At 49.7% G+C, this 22,911-nt stretch overlaps 2 protein-coding genes across 13 annotated transcripts in view; one reads left to right on the top strand and one right to left on the bottom strand.

Annotated features, from left to right (window-relative positions):
* Positions 1 to 2,640, top strand: part of PRRC2A (proline rich coiled-coil 2A) — a 43,237-nt gene extending 40,597 nt beyond the window's left edge. For all 4 annotated transcript variants that reach the window (XM_079957599.1, XM_079957596.1, XM_079957598.1 and 1 more), the window contains 5 exons: positions 411 to 509; positions 620 to 844; positions 930 to 1,018; positions 1,663 to 1,756; positions 1,895 to 2,640. In XM_079957599.1, coding sequence (XP_079813725.1) covers positions 411 to 509; positions 620 to 844; positions 930 to 1,018; positions 1,663 to 1,756; positions 1,895 to 2,032 — 645 coding nt within the window. In that variant the 3' untranslated portion in view covers positions 2,033 to 2,640. The remainder of the gene's footprint in view (positions 1 to 410; positions 510 to 619; positions 845 to 929; positions 1,019 to 1,662; positions 1,757 to 1,894) is intronic.
* A 3,754-nt stretch (positions 2,641 to 6,394) lies between these two features.
* The window catches only part of BAG6 (BAG cochaperone 6), a 34,086-nt gene continuing 17,569 nt past the window's right edge, over positions 6,395 to 22,911 (bottom strand). For 8 of the 9 annotated variants that reach the window (XM_079958498.1, XM_079958493.1, XM_079958494.1 and 5 more), the window contains 16 exons: positions 22,546 to 22,632; positions 22,306 to 22,413; positions 21,358 to 21,470; positions 21,181 to 21,265; positions 19,656 to 20,026; positions 17,926 to 18,259; positions 16,449 to 16,618; positions 16,287 to 16,340; positions 13,268 to 13,370; positions 13,048 to 13,172; positions 11,574 to 11,720; positions 10,126 to 10,185; positions 9,337 to 9,480; positions 9,113 to 9,220; positions 6,873 to 7,019; positions 6,395 to 6,730 (listed from right to left, as the gene is read on the bottom strand). In XM_079958498.1, the coding sequence (XP_079814624.1) occupies positions 6,632 to 6,730; positions 6,873 to 7,019; positions 9,113 to 9,220; positions 9,337 to 9,480; positions 10,126 to 10,185; positions 11,574 to 11,720; positions 13,048 to 13,172; positions 13,268 to 13,370; positions 16,287 to 16,340; positions 16,449 to 16,618; positions 17,926 to 18,259; positions 19,656 to 20,026; positions 21,181 to 21,265; positions 21,358 to 21,470; positions 22,306 to 22,413; positions 22,546 to 22,632 (2,255 nt within the window). In that variant the 3' untranslated portion in view covers positions 6,395 to 6,631. The remainder of the gene's footprint in view (positions 6,731 to 6,872; positions 7,020 to 9,112; positions 9,221 to 9,336; positions 9,481 to 10,125; positions 10,186 to 11,573; positions 11,721 to 13,047; positions 13,173 to 13,267; positions 13,371 to 16,286; positions 16,341 to 16,448; positions 16,619 to 17,925; positions 18,260 to 19,655; positions 20,027 to 21,180; positions 21,266 to 21,357; positions 21,471 to 22,305; positions 22,414 to 22,545; positions 22,633 to 22,911) is intronic. The other variant, XM_079958501.1, reaches the window with a different exon arrangement.

Below are 22,911 nucleotides of genomic sequence, written 5' to 3' on the forward strand. Positions count from 1 at the left end.
AGGCAGATGTGTCAACGTAATCTCAGATTGCTTCGGAAGGACCCAGGGAAAGAGGACACTTGGAGAGCTGTGGGAAGGCAGGGACCTGTTGTCTCCATAACTGCCCCCTAGGAGCAAGACTTAATGAAGAGAGTTGCTGTGCTCCCGAGGCCTGGCACTCTTCAGCAGATCCCGTTCTTCTGATAAAATCACTCTGTGTGATTTGCTGCCAGCTAGCCTCTGACACCCTGCTTGTCCATTTTCTAGAGCCATTGGCTTTATGGTGGACCTTGGAACTGATCCAGGAAGGCTCCGATGTTGAGCTTGCATTCAGAAACCTTTGATGCGATCAAAGTGGGCCTCCTCCTCTGGCCCTTCAAGAAATGGACTGTGTTGGGAGTTGCCATCATCGTGTCCCTTCTCCCTTGCAGGTGCGCCAAGAACTTGCATCCCCCTCCGAGTTCTACCCAGCCGCCCTGGGGCAAGGCAGCCAGAGCAACTTCCTGACTGCCCCAGGTCCTGGTCAGCAGGTGAGCGAAGCACTGTCTCTTTCAGCCCAGCTCCTGGACCAAAACCGTCCCAGGATTGTAATGCAGCCTCTCTCTCTCTCCCTCCCTCCCTCCCCTCTATCCTGCCCTAGGTCCTGTTGCCTGTGGTGGAGCCGCCCCAGCTGCCCCCCGTGGTGAACTTTGGCTCCTTGCAGCAAGCGCCACCTTCTGCCCCTGCCCCTCCGCAGCCGCCGCCTCCCCCCATGCCCCTGGTGTCCGTGGCCACCCAGGCTCTGCGGGCGCCCGGGCAGCTAGCCGGGCGCCTTGTCTCTCCAGCTGTGCGAGCCTTTCCTCACGGCGGAGTGGGCCGTAGCGAGGTAAAGGAAGAGGGCTGGTGGGCTCCATGGGAAAGGCCTCCCCACCCGCTGGTTCTGATGTAGGGTGTTTTTTTTTCCCCGCCAGCTCCATGCTCTGGAAATGAAGCCGCTACAAGATTACAGGAAACTCAATGGCCTGGGGTCTCCAGGGGCCCGGCCTCCCTCTGGGGGCAGGTGAGTGTTCTGTGTGGGGCAGAGCTTTGGAGACAGAGGAAATGTCCTGGAAACAGACTAAGGCAGGGTTCAGCAAACTTTTTCAGCAGGGGGCCGGTCCACTGTCCCTCAGACCTTGTGGGGGGCCGGACTATATTTTGAAGAAAAAATGAACAAATTCCTATGCCCCACAAATAACCCAGAGATGCATTTTAAATAAAAGGACACATCCTACTCATGTAAAAACACGCTGATTCTCGGACCGTCCGCAGGCCAGATTGAGAAGGCGATTGGGCCGGATCTGTCCCCTGGGCCTTAGTTTGCCTACCCATGCTGTAAGGTCTCCAGTTATCAAGACTGCCCCCCCCCCCAATGCTGCCTGGGGGTGCTGGCGCCCAGTTAATATGTAGCAGACTCATAAAAGGACGACGACTGGACCCATCTCACATTTTGTGGAGTGGACCCACATTGCCTTGAGTCAGCCAGGAAGCATAGAAAGGCCTTTCCCTAAAGCATCTTCCTGTTACTGGTGCCTTCTCTCTGCAAGTTCTCAGAAGTATCATTTCCGTTAAAAGTAGTGTCGGAAGATGGTTCCTGAGCAGCGAGAGAGAAGTGAAACGGCCCCTTTGGCTGCCTCGTCACGGAGACTTTTTCTCTCCCCTCAGGCCTTTCTCTGGAGGCTTTGGTGCCAGGCTGAAGTCCCCTGGTTCTGCCTACGGTGGTATCTTCCGTGCCCAGCGCTTTGAGGTCTACCAGCAGGTGAGGCCGCCATACAGGACTTGGTGGGATCGGGACTGAGAAACGGAGCCCGCTTTTTAAGGCAATTATTTGGGTGGGGGGTTTCAGGAACGCAGCGACCTTCCTCCTCTCATCGGCTGTGTGTGTTCTGCTCCCCAGTCGGACGTCCTGCGCTGGAATCCCCGCTCTTGGGAGCGAGCCGCTCCACCACGTGACGGCACGCCAGCACGCCGCCTTGAGCCAGACGTGCGCTCCCACACTGACAAGCAAGACCCCAGTCTCTCCAGCCACCATTAGCCCAGGATGCTGAACCCTCCCCTTTTCGATTCTGTTAACTTCCTCCCCCCTCTCCTCCCCAAGATTGCGGGAGGGCTGTTTGCAGGGGTTTGTTCCTCTCCCCCCCCCTTTGGTGTATCCTGAATACGGGGTGTCTCCTTAAACTCCTTTTCTGTTTGTATGGGGGGGGTGACACTGGAATCTGCCCCTTGGAGTAGGGGTGTTAGACACTTAGTGGGTGCTCAGAGTGTAATTTGGGAGGGGGGCAAGGATCAGGATTTTGGGAGGCTCCCTGCTGAATGTATTTTTGCTTATTTCCTTTGGTTTCACCTGAGTTTATTTTTCTGGTAGGGGGCTCTGTTGCCCTTTGATCTGAGGGGGGGAGCAGCTCTGAGGTTTGGAGTGTAAATATATATAAATATGAACGTGTCGGGGGGGTCTCTCCTCTTCCCTCTTCTATTTATGGGGGCGGGGGGAGGTGAGACTGGGAGCCTGTCTCCTCTCCTATTTGCTCCGAGTTTGAAATAGGAAGCATTGAGTTTTTAAAAAGGTGGTCGAGCTGGTTTGTTTAATAAATAAAACCAAAAAAGTTGTTTAAAAAAACCAATAAAATAAAAAGTCAGACTGTGGGTTTTTTGGATTGTCATCTTGCCTGCCGACTTCCTCAGCATACGAAAACTTTTCACTCCATGGAAAATGAAGCCTGGTCAGGGGAAAGAATTAGTTCTCTGTGCTTTGTGAAAAATATTGTCTTGGCAAAGCGCTGGTAGTGACTGCTTCCATATTATCAGAGGCACAAAAGGTTATATAGAAACTGCTTACCACCCCTTGTAGGCAGCTCTGCTTCTTGAGCGCTTCCATTCTCCCAATCTCTTCTGGTGGCAGGGGGAAAAAAATCAAAATTGCAACACACAAGCCTTCAAAAACATTCCCTAGAAAGTTTGCACAATAGGCTGGTCTGCCTCCATTTCTGTAGTGCTTAAAATAAAGGTCTGCTTAGTTGTGCTGCTAGAAAAAGGAAACTTCCAAGGACGGTTATTTCCCTTCACCCACACACCTAGCCTTTTTTTAAAAAGCTTCATGTTGCGTACCTTCCTGATAAACGCATGCTTTGCAGTGATTTTTATACCCTGGATTAAATCAGTTGTGCAGCAGCTATTCTTGCTGGAAGGTGGATGGTGGCTCTAAAGCAGGCATAGGCAAACTTGGCCCTCCAGATGTTTTGGGACTACAACTCCCATGATCCTTAGCTAACAGAACCAGTGGTCAGGGATGATAGGAGTTGTAGTCCCAAGAGTTAGCCTTAATACTTTAGAGCAGGCATAGGCAATCAGTGGCTACCAGTCCGGGTGGCTAAAGTGCCCCTTTGCCAAGACAACCAAATGCCTCAATACCAGCCACTAGAGCAGCACACCTGGGCTCTTCAGAGGCTCCTATAAGTATCTCCAGGCAATGAGCCTAAATTGGGACCGCGAGGTCATTTTCAGATAAACCACACCCACCCAGTTTCCTATGCCTGACAGCGGCTGTAGGAAATTTCAAGCAGTAGGAGCATGCCTCTACAACAGAGCGAGGGAAGAACAGGAGCAGCTGGACTGAATGTCAAAGGATCTGTTGCAGGCACATTCTCCAGCCACGTCTACAAAAGGAAGACAGTTCCATTGGTTGATGGGCAGTAAGTGACCGATTGACAGATGACCTACATTGGTTGGCGGAATCTGCTGTGCTGGGCAACAACATTTGGCACTTAATAAGCATTTAATCTATTTCCGAAGAGAAGGAAACTGCAGGGATGTCAGTTGAAGAAGAAAATCCAGTCTTGTGGCCCGTTTTTCACGTTGCAGCATCAGTTTGCTGCTTGATTTTTAAAAAAGAGGTCTATATAAAAAAAAATTGGCAGCATTCTTGTGCAGATTCTTCCCCAATACACGTTCTTGTATGCATTTTCCCCAATACAAAAATGTGTGTAAGTACGTTTCCCTTTTTATGTGCTACTTTTCACATATACCAGTTTTAGCCATACTTTCCCCTCATACACACATTAATATTATCTGCGTGGAGACAGCTTTCCTTAAAAACCTCTAACTGAACCAGATGGGCCTATTCCAGCAGGCTCTCCTTAGGTTCTTAGACCACGCACAAGACTGAGGCACAAAAACAAGTTCAACATACAGTGGTACCTCGGGTTACAGACACTTCAGGTTACAGACTCCGCTAACCCAGAAATAGTACCTCGGGTTAAGAACTTTGCTTCAGGATGAGAACAGAAATCGCACAGTGGCGGCGCAGCGGCAGTGGGAGGCCCCATTCGCTAAAGTGGTGCTTCAGGTTAGAACAGTTTCAGGTTAAGAACGGACCTCCAGAACAAATTAAGTACTTAACCAGAGGTACCACTACTGTACTACTTTGCTGTGAGTTTTAAAAGGAAAGATTTTTAAAAATCTGGTTTAAATGGAAATGAGATTTCCTTTTTTGGGAAAAAGGCTATTTTAAAACAATAGGTGTTAAAACATTATTTGAGAAGTAACCTGGTACCCCAATATCACCAGAGGTTTGGCACAAGTGGGGTGCAAAGGGAAGAGGCGCCCGTCCACCCCCAGCATAGAAATGCAACACTCATCCTCTGGCAGCACCCAGCTTACTAATTTTACTTACCGTATTTTTCGCTCTATAACACGCACCCGACCATAACACGCACGTAGTTTTTAGAGGAGGAAAATCCGTAGGCATGCCACCCATAGGCATTCGCTCCATAACACGCACAGGCATTTCCCCTTACTTTCTAGGGGGGGAAAGTGAGTGTTATGGTGCAAAAATACGGTATTTACCGTATTTTTTGCACCATAACACTCACTTTTTTCCTCCTAGAAAGTAAGGGGAAATGCCTGTGCGTGTTATGGAGCGAATGCCTACGGGTGGCGGGGGGTGGGGTGGGATCTGCTGCAGTCGTGAGCAGAGGATCCATGGTTTCCCTTCCTTCCCTCCTCCATGGCTCGCTTTGAAACAGCAAAGTGGGAGAGGAGCCGCTTACACAGGTGTAAGCGGCTCCTGTCTGGTTGGCTGCTTTAAATCATGCTCTCTGTCCCTCTCTCCTCCCCACTCAGCTCGCTAAATAGCAGCAAAGCTTTTCAGCTCTCTAAGCCGGGAGGAGGGAGAGAAGCAGAGCCTGCTTGTTTTAAAGGAGCAAAGCAGGAGAGGAGAGGAGCCTTCACCCCTTATACCCCTCTTCTGCATTATTAGCAGCATCCTTCTCCACACACCCCACGCATGCTCCTTGTCCCTTGAGTGCTTTTCCTTCCCTCCCCACTTAAAACATGGTTACAAAGCATGGATCCACATGGATCCTCAGGATTTTTGCATTGGGCTACTCCAAACTCACCATCAGATCACATGGCCACCCACAGCATGAACCACAAAAATCATACATCCACTGTTTCGTTTAGAATATTTTTTTCCTTGTTTTCCTCCTCTAAAAACTATGTGCGTGTTATGGTCAGGTGCGTGTTATAGAACGAAAAATACGGTATATCCCACCTTTTCCCCCAAGGAGCTGAGGGTGACATACATGGCTCTCTCCTTACCCTGAGACAGGGTACGTGAGAGACGGTAACGGGCCGCATGGTGGCTCAGTAGGGATGCGAACCCTGATCTTTCCTACCGCAGTCCAACACAGTAACCGCTATACCCTGCTGCCTTAGTCATGAAGTGTTCAAACCACACTCCTGTTAGCCCTACAAGTTTTATCTTTCACCTGAATCAGTGTTAAGGTGTAAAAGCTTTTCCGTATCATAACCAATCTGACAACTTCACTCAGGAATATTTATATTCCACCTAAAAAGAATTTCATTTTTATTTGAGCTTTACTGAGGGAGGGTAGCACTGGGCCAAGTGGAGCAGAAAGAACAAGAAAGGACAATTGTATGGTCTCCTACATGGGAGAATGCAAAGGGACTCGCATACAAGTCTTGTCAATTTGTGAACCTTGCAAACTGCCATAGGTGATAGTTACAAGGAAGTGTCTATTTGGGAATATTGTAAAGCGATTCCCTTTCTAGGTTGTTCTTTTAAAAAAAGGAAAGCATGTAAATATATATATATACACACAATATACATATGAGCTGTAAGGTTTGGTTGTTAAGAACGAAATAGTGTTTTTTTAAAAAACCTCTTTAGTTAATTTTACTTGTATATTATTAACACTGCTGTTGAGGAAGCGATATCAATGGTAAAGATTTAAATCTGCCTTTTCCTTGGCGACTTAAATTGCCGGTTTTGATCAATTCATCCTTTAATGCAGATTATTGGCCGCAGTCGCCGGGCCACGAAGCAACTCAATATCCCACCAGCCAAAAGAGCATTTTGAAAACACACAAGCACCACCAGTCCCTGGACAAGTGGCTTTATTTACTGATTCAGCAGCAACTCGAGCACTCCGCTGGGGGGAGAAAGGTCACAGCAACCAGAAGACGGGGTTGGGAAGGGGGGACGTAAGTTGGGAAGGAACTTAAATATTTGGCCTGAGAAGGGAGTGGCTGTCTGCATCGTGCACAAAAAAGGACAAAGGGGGGAGCCGCAGAGAGCGGGGCTCCCTATCCAGGAGGGTTTTGGGGGCAGTGACCATTACAAGTCCTCGGCCACAAAGGCTTGCTGGGCGTTGGGGAACCTCTGCGGGGTGAAGCTGGGATCAGCTTGCAGCCGCTTCTGCAGATCAGATTTCAGCTGAAAGAGAGAAGAAAAAGGAGAGTGAGGGGCAGGAGTACGGTTGCCCCAAATCACCTAGACAGACAGGTGCCATACAGCCCCCATTGGGGGGGGTATAAAAGCAAACACTAAGGCCCCACCAACAGACCCCCGTCCTCACCTGCTGTCGGTAGCCCTCCTGCAGCGCTGGCTCTGCCAGGTCTCTGCTCAGGCTCTCGGTGCTCGTCAGAGGTTTCACGCCTGCTACTTTGGCCGCTTTGTTGACTGCCTCGGACAGAAGGAGCTGGGGACCGTCCCCCTGCATAGTCTTCCAAGAGAGGGAAGAGACAGGTTTAGGGTTCCGCGCTTGCAAGAAGGTGCTGGAGCGGCAGGTAAGCCGGAGCGGAACCTGTCTGCGTTATGCGATCAGCCAAAAAGCACAGCAGAGATTCACACAGAGACGTCCTTCAGCAGTGGATCAACCCTGCTACACACACCCAAAGCATGAGGGGAAGTTCCCACAAGGCAACCATCCCCAGCTCTGAAGCAAGGATGAATGAAAGCTCACATGACTCACAGAGCCAATAAGACTCTGCATCACTATTGTGAGTCTAGTTGTAAACATCCAGGTCTGGGATGAGCTGAAATTATGGAAGCAAGCTTTAGCCCTTGCTCAAAGTTGGGGTTTGAGAAAACCGACTTCCAAAACTTTTGCTTTTTTTCTTTTTTTCTTTTTTAAAAAATAATATTTATTAAAGTTTCAAAAAAGTTACAAGAATAAACAAAAAAAGAGAAAAAGAAGCAAAAAATACAAAATACAAAAAAGTAAAAACAATTAAAAACAAATCAACCTTTCCATGTCTTGATTTTCATTGCTTGTTTCCCTGACTTCCTCACACCTCCCTTTTTTGTATTCTAGTTCAATTAGTTCTTTCAGCAAATCCTTTCCATTTTTGCTTTTATCTTAACTTTTGCTTTTTTTCATTCGTCACGTCTACTAGAGGAAGAGAGGATTTTGCATCCTTATTAGTGATACCATTTCCTTTCCATCATTTATTTACTTCTTGAATGAAACATGAAAACGACAGAAAAATACGTAACACAGTAAGATCATGAAAGAAGAAGTTAGAATTCCCAAGGGAAGGGATGTTGGGTGGGCATCACAAAGGGGAGAAGACTAAAAGGGAAAGAAGTGAGGAGTTTCTCAAAACAAAAACCCAGAACATCTGCAATGAACTGGGGACATGTCATGTCTCCCAAACCAGAAGGAGCTCAAGTCAGATTTAAATCTGCCTCCACTCTACACTTCCCATTGGTGAAAATTGTCCACCAGAGTCGGAGCAAAAAATAAATATTTGTTTCCCCCCAGAAAATTCACCACCCACAAGCAAGGCGCCTCCGTATCCCATCAAAACAAAAGAGGTTTAAAGACACTCAAGGAAAATCTTTAAAAATGTAGTATAAACACCGGCAACTGGGAAACACTGGCCTGTGAGCGCTCCAGTTGGAGAACAGCCTTTACCAAACGTGTCATTGGCTTTCAAGACACTCAAACACAGGACAAAAGGGAAAAACGTGCTAAAAGGAAGTCACACTTGGCAAACCCTCACCATGATCAACTCCCGCCCAGAAACCTATGTCCCCACTGTGGAAGGACGTGTGGATCCAGAATTGGCCTCCACAGTCACTTACGGACTCACTGTTAAGACTTTGTTAGTGGAAGACATGTTAGAATTCCTGCTCCATGACTGCAGTCATGGGATTGCTGTCTTTCACATGACGGTGTATGTTTTGACTCCACAAAGTGGGAAGTGACAGAGACAGGATGTTTGTGTTACTGTGTTCCATGAAGTGGGACTATTGTCCTTTGTTCTTTCTCTATCTCTGATGCTAGAGAAAGAGGGAGCCATGTTGCAGCACTCCGTGTGTGTTTATATGTAAATAAAGCAGATTAGCCAAAATGCTGAGTTGCTGAGGTCCGTCACGCAAGCCGCAAAGACTCTGCGGATCCCTAAGTGTGCCGGTGTTGGTTGGCATCGGTCGCTGTGATGTTTGGGCTGAAGAATGCTTTTGAAGCTCCCGAACAATGGACCAGGAGGGAGAGAACATGCCAGTCGGGCATGTGTCTCTGCCAGGGTCCTACTCGAGTGTAGGACAAGACAATCATACTCCGCTATGAGTGATCGCCAAAGAAGAAGATGATCCCATCAAGGGAAATGGAATCGTGGACTTGGAGAATTGGAAGGGACCCATAGGACCATCCAGTTCAGCCCTCTCCAATGCAGGAAGTGCTGCTTTAAGCCCCTGGGGTTGGCCAGGCGAGGAGAACCTGCTGTTTAAGAGAGGCCAGGCTGCCTTTGTCATTTCCGTGGGGCAACCCGAGCGAAGCGAATCCTCCCTGGGGCAGAAGGGCCCTCTCACCTTGCGCCGCTTAGCCGGCATGCCGCTCAGGTAGGCGTCGCTGAGGGGGGGCTGCTGCTTCAGCTTGCGCTGGCTCTGAATGTCCTCCCGGATGATGGGCACCCACTCCTTGCGGACGAGGAGGAGGGAAGAGGAAAGCATTGGGGGACCCGTTAGCAACTCCAGAGAGTTCTTTCTCCCCACCCTCCCCCGGTCGCCGCCCGCTTCCGCCCCAGACCACTCACAGGGGGCACGGCAGCTGCCCAGGGCTCTGTGTCGGGGGCGGGCGGCTCCCCTGGCTGCGGCTCCTCGTGCTCCGGCTCCCCGTGCTGCTGGGGCATGGCCTCCTCGGCCGTTGTGGCCGGGGCCGGGGACGCGGCGCTGTCTCGCTGCGAGGAAAGGGAGGAGAGAATAGGAGCGGGGCCCAAGCAGGTTGCGTCTGACAGGCACATATCTGTTGTGTTTCAGGCAGAAAAGGGGCTCGGCCCAGTGGGCAGGACTGGGTGGGGGCAGCTTCAGAATCAATAATTAAGTTTTTCCCCATATACTAGCAAGTGGCGAAGGGACAAGCCTCTGGTTCAGACACACATGCTGAGCCTAAGAAGGTTGGGGGCGAGGAGGCAGCCTCAGTCCTTCCACCTGCTATATGGGAACACTCCTCATCTATCTCTCAGGGTTCTTACAAGGATCACTGGCAGCAGCGCACGCCAAAGGCTTTGTATATTAATTTATTTATATGCCGCCCCTCCAACTGGTTTTCCCCAGCCACTCTAGGCAGCAGCAAAAAGGCACAATAAAACACCATTAAGAACTTCCCTGTACAGGGTTGCCTTCAGAAGTCTTCTAAAAGTCTCCTTGAGGGCGTTCCACAGGGCAGGTGCCACCACCGAGAAGGCCCTCTGCCTGGCTCCCTGTAACCTCACTTCTCGCAGGGAGGGAACCGCCAGAAGACCCTGGGAACCATACCCTCTCCCAGCTCCACAGCACCCTGACACATTCAAAGAAGCCTGGGGCTCCTGGCTCCCACTCCGTACCTGCAGGGTTTCGGAAGGCTGCTCTGCAGCCTGAAGCTCCATCGGCTCTTCTGGTACAGGCTAAAAGGATGGGAGAAGAGAGAGAGTGCATTCAGAGGCCTTGGTGGCGATACCCAGCACCCACAATAGAGTCACAGTCTCCCCACACACCTCCCCTCTGATCTCCCAACAAACAAGTCCCACCGGGATGTGGTCCACAAAACAATCTGATCTGGCTCCTGGTGGCCCTACCAAATCTTAGCCAAAGGAAAAATGAAGAAGGCGAGAGAGACTACAGACAGCACCCCGCAACTGCTCTCTCCTTGGGTTTTGCATGCAATGTCTCGGCTGTGCACTGGCTCCCAGTAGAGTACAGGGTCAGGTTTAAGGTGCTGGTTTTAAAGCCCTATGTGGCCTAGAACCCTCATACCTACGGGACCGCCTCTCCTGGTATGCCCCACGGAAGACATTAAGGTCCACAAATGACAACACTTTGGAGGTCCCGAGCCGCAGGGTGGTCAGATCGGTCTCAGTAAGGGGCAGGGCCTTTTCAGTACTGGCCCTCACTTGGTGGAACGCTCTGTCACAAGAGACTAGGGCCCTGCGGGACTTGACATCTTTCCGCAGGGCCTGCAAGACAGAGCTGTTCCACCTGACCTTTGGTTTGGACTCAGTCTGACCCTTATTTCCCTCCCCTTATGGTTTTGATTTATGGGCTACTATTAAAATGAGGCTGCATTTTAAATTGTATTTTAACCCGTATTTTAATAAACTGGGTTTTGTTTGTTTCCCCCTAGGGACGCGGGTGACGCTGTGGGTTAAACCACAGACTTGCCGATCAGAAGGTCAGCAGTTCGAATCCCCGTGACAGGGTAAGCTCCCGTTGCTCGGTCCCTGCTCCTGCCAACCTAGCAGTTCAAAAGTGCAAGTAGATAAATAGGTACTGCTCTGGCGGGAAGGTAAACGGCTTTTCCGTGTGCTGCTCTGGTTCTCCAGAAGTGGCTCAGTCATGCTGGCCACATGACCCGGAAGCTGTATGCTGGCTCCCTCGGCCAGTAAAGCGAGATAAGCGCCGCAACCCCAGAGTCGGCCACGACTGGACCTAATGGTCAGGGGTCCTTTTACCTTTACCTTGTTTCCCCCTACTATGTTTTATTGTAATTTTATTGGTGTTAGCCGCCCTGAGCCTGGCTCTGGCTGGGGAGGGCGGGGTATGAAGAAAAATTAATTATTATTATTATTATTATTATTATTATTATTATTATTAATGCCCCGTAACTGCAATGTCCTCACTGCAAGTGAAATTGTGGAATGTAGGACAGCATGGAGCTATGGGCCAAAATGCTCAACACTCGGGAGACCTGGACCAGTGTCTCCTCAACAAGAGAGGGGCCTCCCAACAGGTACGGGAAACTAGGGTTTAGTACCTGATTCCACCCGGGTTCTCTATCCAATTTCAGGAGTCTTACCTGTGGGGGGTCGCCCATCCTGCGGACATACTGTAGTATTTGATCCTCTGTGACGGGCATGTGCTCCAGGATGACCTGCAGCCGCATGCTCATCATGGTGGTGAGCCAGCTCACCAAGGAGGGGTTCATGTCTGCCGACATCCGCCTCTGCCGCCCAGGCGGGCCAAGAAAGAGAAAGAGACAAGGCTGTCAGGACCGCAAACTCCCATTCCAAGCCAGCAGCCTTCAGTGAACGAGACGGCGTCCTCCGATTCATTGACGCAACCTCAAAATTAGCCAGGGCAACAAGTCCTTTGGGACAAGTTAAGTGAGTTGGCAATATACGACTCACAAATTTAACTGTGTCAATGAAAAGAGTCCTTAGGGCTGAAGAAAGTGGGAGACCAGGTGACCATTTGTTTTCCTAAGGTACTTCATGACCAACAAAACTTGGATACAGTGGTACCTCGGATTACAAACTTAATTTGTTCCAGAGATCCGTTCTTAACCTCAGGTGCGCTTATCACTAATGGGGCCTCCTGCTGCCACCACACGATTTCTGTTCTCATCCTGGGGCAAAGTTCCTAACCCAAGGTACTACTTCTGGGTTAGCAGAGTTTGTAACCTGAAGTGTTTGTAACCCGAGGTACCACTGTACTGCATTAGCTGAGGCCCCATGCAATACAGTGGTATCTCGGATTAAGAACTTAATTCGTTCTGGAGGTCCGTTCTTAACCTGAAACTGTTCTTAACCTGAAGCACCACTTTAATTAATGGGGCCTCCTGCTGCTGCCGCGCCGCCAGAGCACGATTTCTGTTCTCATCCCGAAGCAAAGTTCTTAACCCGAGGTACTATTTCTGGGTTAGCAGAGTCTGTAACCTGAAGCGTCTGTAACCCGAGGTACCACTGTACAGAACAAAGTATGCTGGACTCTGGGCTAAGGAGACCTGGGATCGTTACCTATAATCCCCACTCAGTTACAAAGCACATCGGTGAGACTCTGATTCAGCTGCTCCCTGCTGGGCCAGCCTACCTTACGAGATAAATTGGGATGGCTGACTTCCAGACTTCATTCAATCGGTTTCATTCTCCATTTTTTCTGCACCATTTTTAACGAGGTCATTATCATTGGGCAGACGTCAGGAAAGGTGAAACAGACACACTTTGAACAGTGAAGGGCTTTATAGGGCCTTCCATTCGCCAGGAGCACAGTGTGGAAGCTAGTTGCTTGACCATGTTTCCCACGCCCTATTTCAACCGTCACACCCCTGGGCACATCCATATTAACTTATGCTTGCAGAATTCCAAACGGGACTTCCCGCACGCAGCTCTGCCCATGCGATCCCGACGCTGTCGTCGGGGGACGCCACAACTCGCGGGCTTCCTTTTCTCGCAACTCTTCGGTTGGCTCTAGTACCTCCCCAAAACTGCCCCGCATCAGCCCTACATCCCCTGAAGATGGGGAACGTCAGCGGAGCACAACTCATCACTCACAATGCGGTCGTTGATGACAGCAGTCAGGGCTCCCTGCTCCCCGCGCAAGCAGTAGAGGTTCAGCGCCAGGCACTCGAACAGGCCCTGGTTGCACAGCTCCAGCAGCCGATACCCAAAGGTATTATCTGGAAGGAGAGAGGAGATGGATGCCGGAGGGGGTGGGGAAGGAGGAGAAGCAGCCCCCTCCGGGAAGCTCCCGGATCTCAGCCCACTGCCTTACCAGTGCAATGGAGGATGTGCATTGCAATGCGGTTGAATTGTTCCTGCAGGAACTCCAGGTTGGTGCGGGTGATGTCAACGCCATCTTGAACTCGGACGGAGGCCTAGGGGGGAAACGGGAGGCATCAGGGACGAGGGGGAAGGGGAAGTCGGGGTTATATAGTTTTTGGGCAGCAAGAAGCCAGCTCAGAGCGTTTTCGCCTGCATCTGTTCTTGTCACATGTTGGCTGCCTACCATTGTGGAGGCTAGACCAGGGGTCAGCAAACTTTTTCAGCAGGGAGCCAGTCCACTGTCCCTCACACCTTGTGGGGGGCCAGACTATATTTTGAAAAAAGAAAGAACGAATTCCTATGTTCTGAATAGATTGCTATTGCTTTTAAAAACTTAGGACCGCTTCTGATTTGTTCTAACAGCTTTATCATGAACTTCCAAGAAACATTATCGAAGGCTTTTTCAGCGTCTATAAACATCATTGCCACTTTCTTTTCATTTTTAGCCTCCAAATATTCTATTATATTCAAAATATTCGTTATATTCTCCTTCATTTGCCTTCCTGGTAGGAACCCGGCTTGATCTTGATGTATATATTCATTTAATATTTTTTTTAATCTGTTAGCTAGAACATTTGCAAACAATTTGTAATCGTTATTTAACAAGGAGATAGGCCTATAGTTTTCAGTTTGCAGCAAATCTGCATCTTGTTTTGTAATTACTGTTATATAGGCCTGTTTCCATGTTTCTGAGATTTCGCCAGTACAGTGGTGCCTCGCAAGACGAAAAGAATCCATTCCGCGAGTCTCTTTGTCTAGCGGTTTTTTCGTCTTGTGAAGCAAGCCCATTAGCGGCTTAGCGGATTAGAGCTATTAGCAGCTTAGCGGCTTAGCGGATAAGCGGCTTAGAAAAAGGGGGGGGGAGGGGGAAAAAGTCGGAAAAACTCGCAAGACATTTTCGTCTTGCGAAGCAAGCCCATAGGGAAATTCATCTTGCGAAGCACCTCCAAAACGGAAAACCCTTTCATCTAGTGGGTTTTTCGTCTTGCGAGGCATTCACCTTGCGGGGCACCACTGTATTGAATATTTCATTCATGACATCTTTCAATGGGTTTGCTAATTGTTCATTTAATTTCTTATAATATTTTGACGTAAAGCCATCCGGGCCTGGAGACTTGCCATTTTTAGAGCTTTTTATTGCCTCAAGTATTTCTTGCATTGTTATCTGGGAGTTAAGGATGTTCCTTTGTTCTTCTTTTAAATATGGCATATTGCTATTTCTGATGTACTCTTCTATCTTAAATGTTTTTTTCTTTCCCTTGTCTATACAGCTCAGAAAAATATTCAACAAATCCTTCTCGTATTTCCTTCAGCTTGTCTGTAATTCTGCCATTTATGTTAATTTTATTTATGGAGTTCCTTTTTTCACTTTTATTCAACTGCAGGCTGGATTTAGAAGGCGATTGGGCTGGATCCAGCCCCCAGGCCTTAGGTTGCCTACCCATGGGCTAGACATTTTCAGACCAAACTATTAACCAAAAACAAAAACCTCAGGGAGGAAATCCATCTCCTGCTTTGACAATCGTTCTGTTAGTGCAGGGTTTCCCAAACTCGAGTTTCTGCTGCTTTGGAGTACAATTCCCATAATCCCTGACCACCACTGGTCCTGCTAGCTAGGGATGATGGGGGTTGTACCCCAAAAACAGCTGGAGACCCAAGTTTGGGAAAACCTGCAACAGTGCAAGAATTTCAGCTTGCCAATTGGAATGATCCCCTCTCTTGTCCATCCACCTGGTGCAGGTCTGGGGCTTGGCCACACAAAAACAGCAGGAATCAACACTATGGTCAAAGAGACAGACAAGGAATACCTAGCAAACTTGAGACAAAGTTTTGTTTTGTTTTCCCCACAGAAGACCCAACCTAACCCATCAGAGGTGGGGAAGATCTGAAGGGTAGGATGATGCCTTTCCCTGGAGGAGGAGGCAAAATTTTGAAGACCCTGTGATGGCAAGAAATACAAATGCTGGAAATGTAAAGAAAAAGAAGGAACCTTTTATCATATGCGGTGGGTATGTAAAGTAAATAAAAATTTCTGGGAGATGACTTACAAAAAAATGTTTAAAATAACCTTTGTTAAAAAAAACCAGCAGCTTTTTTATTAGGAATTATAGGTACCGAGATACCAAAGGACCAGAAAATACTGTTCATTTATGCGACAACAGCTGCACAGATAATACTAGCTCAGAGATGGAAGGAAGAGACAACCCTGACCAGAGAAGAAGGGCAAACCAAGTTGATGGGACTATGCCGAAATGGCAAAATTAACTGGGAAGCTCAGAAATCAAATAGACAATAACTTTTAAAAAGAATGGGGAAAGTTTATAATTGATTTACAAGACCATTGCAAGCAGGTTAAAACACTGGCAGAATTTTAACCAAACTTGGGAATGTAACGGAAAGTTATGTATAATTTAGAAGGATAAAAATTTGGGTAAGTGTTGATATGCAGTTGGAAATATTACCATTAGGACCCAGGAAAGGGATGGGGAGAAGTCAGGAGATTCAGAGCAATCTCGATATTTGGATTCTGAATTGCTTTTTGTTGTACAGTGGTACCTCGGGTTAAGTACTTAATTCATTCCGGAGGTCCGTTCTTAACCTGAAACTTTTCTTAACCTGAAGCACCATTTTAGCTAATGGGGCCTCTCGCTGCTGCCATGCCACTGGAGCACGATTTCTGTTCTCATCCTGAAGCAAAGTTCTTAAACCGAGGTACTATTTCTGGGTTAGCGGAGTCTGTAACGTGAAGCGTATGTAACCTGAAGCGTATGTAACCCAAGGTACCACTGTACTTTTATATTTTTGAAAATCAAATAATAAAATTATTTTTAAAAGAAAATAAATACAAATGCTGTCCCGGGTACCAATCTAATCATTTCAGTGACCAAGATGCCTGGGCCCATCTAAATCCTGCCCCAAGTCTCCGCAGCCCACAAACACCTCGCTGCGCAGGAGGAAGTGGAACTTACAAAACTCTCGCGAATGTACTCCTCCAAGCCGTTGATCAAATTGTACGTGGCCATCTGGAAAAGCCGGAAGAGAGAGGGAACTGTTAGCAAGCACCACAGGAATGGACTCGAGGTGGGGAAGGAGGGGAGGTTGTGCTTGGAACTAGGGGCAGGACCACTCACCCGAACGTTGCGCTCGGTGGGCTCCTGGCCATGCAGGTACTCCTCCCGGAAGAAGCGGCTGAGCTGGGGCTGGATCCGCTGGAGCGGCTGGAACTGCCCGTGCAGCAGCATCACCATGTCGACCATGGAGAAGTTCTGGCAGATGAGGGAGAGCAGATCTCCAAAGAAGCCTAGAAAAGAGGGACACAAACCTTGCAAGCTGACCTTCTGTTTAACCCAAATGGGATGGGAGGAAGCAGCAGTGGCTGGAAACCCCGGGAGAAAGAGAGAGCAGAAGGCGAGCCTCACGGCACTTCTGCCCGGCTGGTGGGAAGGGAGCAATGTCAGCTGGGAGAGGCCATCCCTCTGGCAAAAGACGCCTCTATGGGATATTGCTGGCAAGGAGCTCAGGCAGGAGAGTGGCCAAGAGGCAGAGCTGCAACCCAGCTTGTCCCGTTTCAGCCAGGAGCTTGTTCTCAGTCAGCCTAAGGCAGGGGTCAGCAAACGTTTTCAGCAGGGGGCCAGCTCACTGTCCCTCAGGCCTTGTGGGGGGGCCGGACTATATTTTTTGGTGAACACAGAGAGAGGAGGTGAAGCTGGAAAAGGAATCCAAGAAAAAGGAGGAGCAAGGTTTGCAAGGGGTTCTAGAGAGGGTAGTGACCGGAGAGATCAAAAGGGTCAGCATGCCTCTCCCAACTGGGGCAACCAGGACCCCAGAAAACAGGAGTCTTTGAATTAGTCAGGGAACAGAAGGCAGCCTTCTCCAAACCAGTAGGTTTCCAAGCACAATTCAAAGTGTTGGTGCTGACCTTTAAAGCCCTAAATGGCCTCCGCCCAGTATACCTGAAGGAGTGTCTCCACCCCCATCGTTCAGCCCAGAAGCATTGGTTGTCAAACCATGTTATGGGGAGAATAGGGGGCACCTAGCAACTCTCAGCACCCTGAAGGAGCTTCTCCACCCCCATCGTTCAGCCCAGACACTGAGGTCCAGCACTGAGGGCCTTCTGGCGGTTCCCTCCCTGAAAGAAGTGAGGTCACAGGGAACCGGGCAGAGGGCCTTCTCGGTAGTGGCACCCGCCCTGTGGAACGCCTTCACATGTCAAGGAAATAAACAACTATCTGACTTTTAAAAGACATCTGAAGGCAGCCCTGTTTAGGGAAGTTTTCAGTGTTTGATGTTTTATCATATTTTTAATTTTCTGTTGGGAGCCACCCAGAGTGTCTGGGAAACCCAGCCAGATGGGTGCAGTATAAATAATAAATTATTATCTGGTTTTCATCATCTGGCTTCACAGTTTTCCCTGCTTCGTGACTTTTGCACAACACACACCATGATTCGCAATATACTGCCAGGTCCAAAATTATGAAGCCGATAGCACAATATGGACTTCAAACCGCTTGTTGTTGTTCTTGTTGTTATTGCTGTTGTTGTTATTATTATTAACCAGCAGCCCCCGTCCCCACAGTGCAAGGGGGGCACACCCAAGACCTTCCTTACCCAGGGCCCCTTCTGTGCCTGGCTCAAAGATGTTGCTGGTGCCGCTCAGGCGCTGGATGAAGTCCGCGATGCTCTCGGTGCTGCCCTGCTGGGCGCTCAGCGACCCCATCATGGACGACAGCACCCCTTGCACCACGCTGGTGAAGAATTCGGGCGGCAGGGAGTCTGCCGAGGCGCCGCCACGGACGTTGCTGCTCCCGCCCCCCAAAGGCGGCTCCATGCCGCTCTGGGGAGCCGAGGGCGGGGGAGGAGGCGGTGGCGGGGAGGCCGCTGGCTGCGGGGCAGGCGGGGCCTGCTCCGGAGGGTGGGGAGGAGCCGCCCCCATCTGCGTCGCCTGCGGAGAGAGGGGGGGGGGGTTACTCAGGCCAGAAGGGTGCTGGGGAAACGCATGCAAAGGCTTCCAGGCCCACAGGTGCAGGTCAAAGTGAAGGCAGGGCTGGGACGAAAGACGGCAGGTCTCTGGGTGACCCGAAGCACATCAAGCAAGGGCTTTGGATAAAGGTGAAGGTAAAGGGACCCCTGACCATTAGGTCCAGTCATGACCGACTCTGGAGTTGCGGTGCTCATCTCGCTTTATTGGCCAAGGGAACCGGCGTACAGCTTCCGGGTCATGTGGCCAGCATGACTGAGCCGCTTCTGGCAAACCAGAGCAGCACACGGAAATGCCGTTTACCTTCCTGCCGGAGCGGTACCTATTTATCTACTTGTACTTTGACATGCTTTTGAACTGCTAGGTTGGCAGGAGCAGGGACCGAGCAACGGGAGCTCACCCCATCGCGGGGATTCGAACTGCCGCCCTTCTGATCGGCAAGTCCTAGGCTCTGTGGTTTAACCCACAGCGCCACCCGCCAGCCTTTAAAGGAGATACGATAGCCATCTTCAAGTATCTCAAGGGCTGTCACATGGAAGAGGGAGCAAGCTTAGTTTTCTCCTGCTCTGGTGGGTAGGACTCGAACCAAGGGCTTCAAGTGACAAGGAAGGAAACTCCAACTAAACATCAGGAGAAAATTTCCGACAGCAAGAGCTGTTTGACACTGGAGCCATCTCCCTTGGGAGTCTCCTTCCTTGGAGGTTTTTAAGCAGAGGCTGGATGACCATCTGTCCTGAATGCTTTAGCTGAGATTCCTGCACTGCAAGGTTCACTGATGAATCTTGGGGTTCCTTCCAGTTCTATGACTTTGCTCTCCTAAATTACACAGCTTAAATGGGCGCCGGGGGTAACTTGGAGCAGATTTTTCTGCAGAAGGACCGAGTTTGGCTCCATTAAAAAATGCCACACACTTTAACTGTGGTTGCGAATCACTTCAAGGCTTTTTCTAGCAGAGAGTGATTTATGGATTCAGCAGAGAGAACCCAAAACCCAGTACAGTGGTACCTCGGGTTAATAACTTAATTCGTTCCGGAGGTCCGTTCTTAACCTGAAACTGTTCTTAACCTGAGGCACCACTTTAGCTAATGGGGCCTCCCGCTGCTGCCACTCCACCGCCGCACAATTTCTGTTCTCATCCTGAAGCAAAGTTCTTAACCTGAGGTATTATTTCTGGGTTAGTGGAGTCTGTAGCCTGAAGCGTCTGTGACCCAAGGTACCACTGTATCTCCTGAAAGTATGCCGGCAGACCCTTCCTCCCCTGGGAGGAAGGATGGAAGAGGGGCTGATCTGCTGCCACCGCCCCCACCCCCTGCTGAAACCGCCACTACGGGGAATGAAGCGAGGCTGGAATCAAGCTTACCTGGAGGAAGTCTGTCATGCCTTGCAGGAAAGCCGGGACGCCAGGCATTGCCACGGTGATGGTGGGGGAACCCAGGCCAGCCACACCAGCCATGCTGGAGCCGGCTGCCCCCAGGATGTTCCCCAGCAGCTGAGAGAACTGGAGCTCCGCGGCGGCCGCCGTCGGGGGTTGGCCGGAGGGGATGGGCCCTCCCGGGGCACCGGCCGAGCTGCCCCCTGCAGCGGTGGTGGCGGTGTTGGTGGTGCCAGCGCTGGCCGAGGCTGTGGGAGGGGAGGCAGAATTGCTGGTGCTGAAGGCGGCTTGGGCGCTGACAGAGGAAGAGGAGGAGGAGGAGGAGGACGAAGAAGAAGGTGAAGTCCCGCTGCCCTGAGCTAGGAAGGAAAAACGAAGAGGTCTGCTATGTCAGTGACCAGGCAAGGGCATGGGCGCATTTGAGAAAGAGGAAGACAGATCCACCACAGACTCCTGATTTTAAAGGTTTTAAAAGTTTCCTTCCGGCTAGCTTGCCTGGACCACACACCAACCACAGCTGGAGTTCTCTATCTGTTTTCCAAAACAGGGTGGAGCGAAGCCAAACCCATGTGGGTACGCCTACAGAGACCACACCCATCTCACAGCAGAAACAGCCAGGATTCACAAGTGCCAAGGCTGCTCTTATGTTACAATTCTTCAGGAACAGAGAAGAAGTAGGGAATGTCTACACATCTGGAGAAAGAATGCAAAGCTATGCTTGGAAGCGCGTAGGAAATCTTGCCTAATCATGGAAACCAGAGGAGCTGAACAGGGCTTACAGGAACTGGAGGTGGGGCTCTCCCCATCAGATTTTTCTCCTACAGACACTGTTTTTTAATCAGTTTGTAAAAAAAAAAAAGTGAGGCATTGGAAAAGACACTTGGGCATAAGCCTGTGGGGAAAATTAAATAGCAAAACACTCATCCTTTCCAACACCCTTGATATACAGTTCTCTTTTTTCCTCTCCTCCCAATTACCAGCAAAAACAGAATTATGGAAGTGTCTGAATTGCAGAATTTATACAGGTTGCATGCAGAATTCAGCTTTTTTTTGTTTCGGAATTTAAATTTTCATAGCCTGAAGAACACATGGTCCTTGGCTATCACTCTTGGGGCTGATATTTGCAATTACCAGCACATCTTGAAATCACTGTTTGCATGTATTTTTTATTTATGAATAGATGTATTTATTGTTACCACCAATAAACAGTCTGAAAGAGTTTGAAATCTTAATATAGGATTGGACAGTGAAAATAACAAAAATAGCGCTGTTTGCATGCAAACCTTCATTGGACAAAGTCAGCACCATGCCCTCTCTCTCTCTCATTCTCTCTGTGTCACACACAATCCCCTACGCCATTAACCATTCCAGAAGAAGAGGTATGTACTGATGAGGTCCAACTGCCATTAAGTGATCACTGCAAGACGACCCACCCACATTTTTCCATTCCAAACACTACAAAAACGTCACCCCACACTTCCCCACCCCCTTCCCTCTGCCTCTTGCCACCTACCAACTATCACCGGCTGCATGAGGAGCTGCCCCACCAGCCCGCTGATCATCTGGGCCAAGGAAGCATTTCCCCCAAGGCCAGGACCCTGCAAGAGAGAAAGAGATTCGGTAGAAGACGGCCGGCGGGGAACAGCGATCCCCTCCCGGAAAAGATGCCCCCCTCCGCCCTAGTCCTCACCCCTTGTCCCGGTGCCTGGGGTGACCCAGGGTGTGTGGGCCGCACAGATGGAGCAGAGGGCCTGGCGATCACGACACGCGTCGGAGCCGACTGGAAACTGGGGACCTGCTGGCCTAGGGAACAGGAAAAGGCAGGTAGAAGTATAAACACACAAGACGTAACCGGCTGTACTTTTGAATAAATAAGGTATAATAATCACTGTATCAAATTGTAGAATTCAACGGAAGTTCATGCATAAGATCCAGACATGTACAATAAGTATCTATTCCACCTGTCTGCTCAATGAGTCCAATAATCCACACGAAGGGCTGTTACAGTTCCACATAAAGATATTAGCCACACTGGGAGCACATTTCGAGCCCATAGCTACTCCTTGTTTTTGAATCAAGTACTTCGAACCAAACCTAAAGAAATGATTTGGCAGAACTAAGTCTAGAGTCTCCATTAAAAAATGCACTGGTAGTAAAATGAAAATCAGATAGGTGGGACTTGGGGAAGCCCACCCAACAATGTTTAAGAAAATAAGGCTATGACAAGAATTTGTTTGTACTGTTTGTTCTTCTGTTTGTGTTCTTTATTTGTGTTATAAAATGAATTTAAAAATTTTTTGGAGGGGGAAATAAAATAAAAAAATGCACTGGTGGAAAAGACTGATTATGATCAACTAGCAATTCTTGGATTAGAGATTTTACTGTGTCCAAAGGTACATTAGTGTATAAAGACAACACATCCCATGTAGCAATTACCGTATACTATGGCCGTGACATGCAAATTTTCGATGAGGGTCAAGTGTAAGCAACAATGGCTTCGATGCACCAGCGATCTGGTTCAGCCTACAGCAGCTTCCTGCGTACTGACGACAACACGGAAGGGGAGGGAAAGAATCAACCGTTCCCACCCCCAAAACAGGCTCCTCTGCTGTGTTTCAGCGCCCTCCCATGCCGTTACCTGTCGCCGCTGATGCGGCCGCTGCCATGGCCTGCTGGGTGATCTGATGGGCGACAGCCTGCATAAACTCTGGCGGGAGGCTGGGGAGCGGCATGTGAGCAGTGCCACCTTGGGGGGGGGGGCGGGAGAAAACACAAAAAAACACAGGGCAGGCTCAACCGACAGCCCCCAGTCACGATGTGCAATCTCATACAAACCCCTCTCTCTCTCCCCCCCCCAGCCTCCGTTCTCCCTCCTTACCCATTCCTTGGGGGTGCCCAGGGGGTCCGGCGGGTCCTGTGGGTGGCACTCCGGCTGAGCCGCCCCCACCCATCGGGGAACCTGAGTCTTGAAGGATGAGAGAGGCAAGCAGAACTTCAAACGACAACAAGTGTCACAGACTCCCCCGCCTCCTCCCAGAGAAAATGAACAGCGCAGGATCCCACATGCGAACCTATGCTGTGTGTGTGTGTGTGTCAGGAAAGATGTTAGGAGAGATCTGCGGCATCACTCCCCCTCGAGTCCCCACTTTCTCTCTTCTTCTGCTCCCCCTTTTTTCCTGGGTTCTTTCCCTCCCTGCTACCTACGCAGAACTCAGCCAATCAGAGACCTCTGGGCCTAACCCCA

Source organism: Podarcis cretensis, assembly GCF_951804945.1.
Source record: "Podarcis cretensis genome assembly, chromosome: 2".
Taxonomy (NCBI): domain Eukaryota; kingdom Metazoa; phylum Chordata; class Lepidosauria; order Squamata; family Lacertidae; genus Podarcis; species Podarcis cretensis.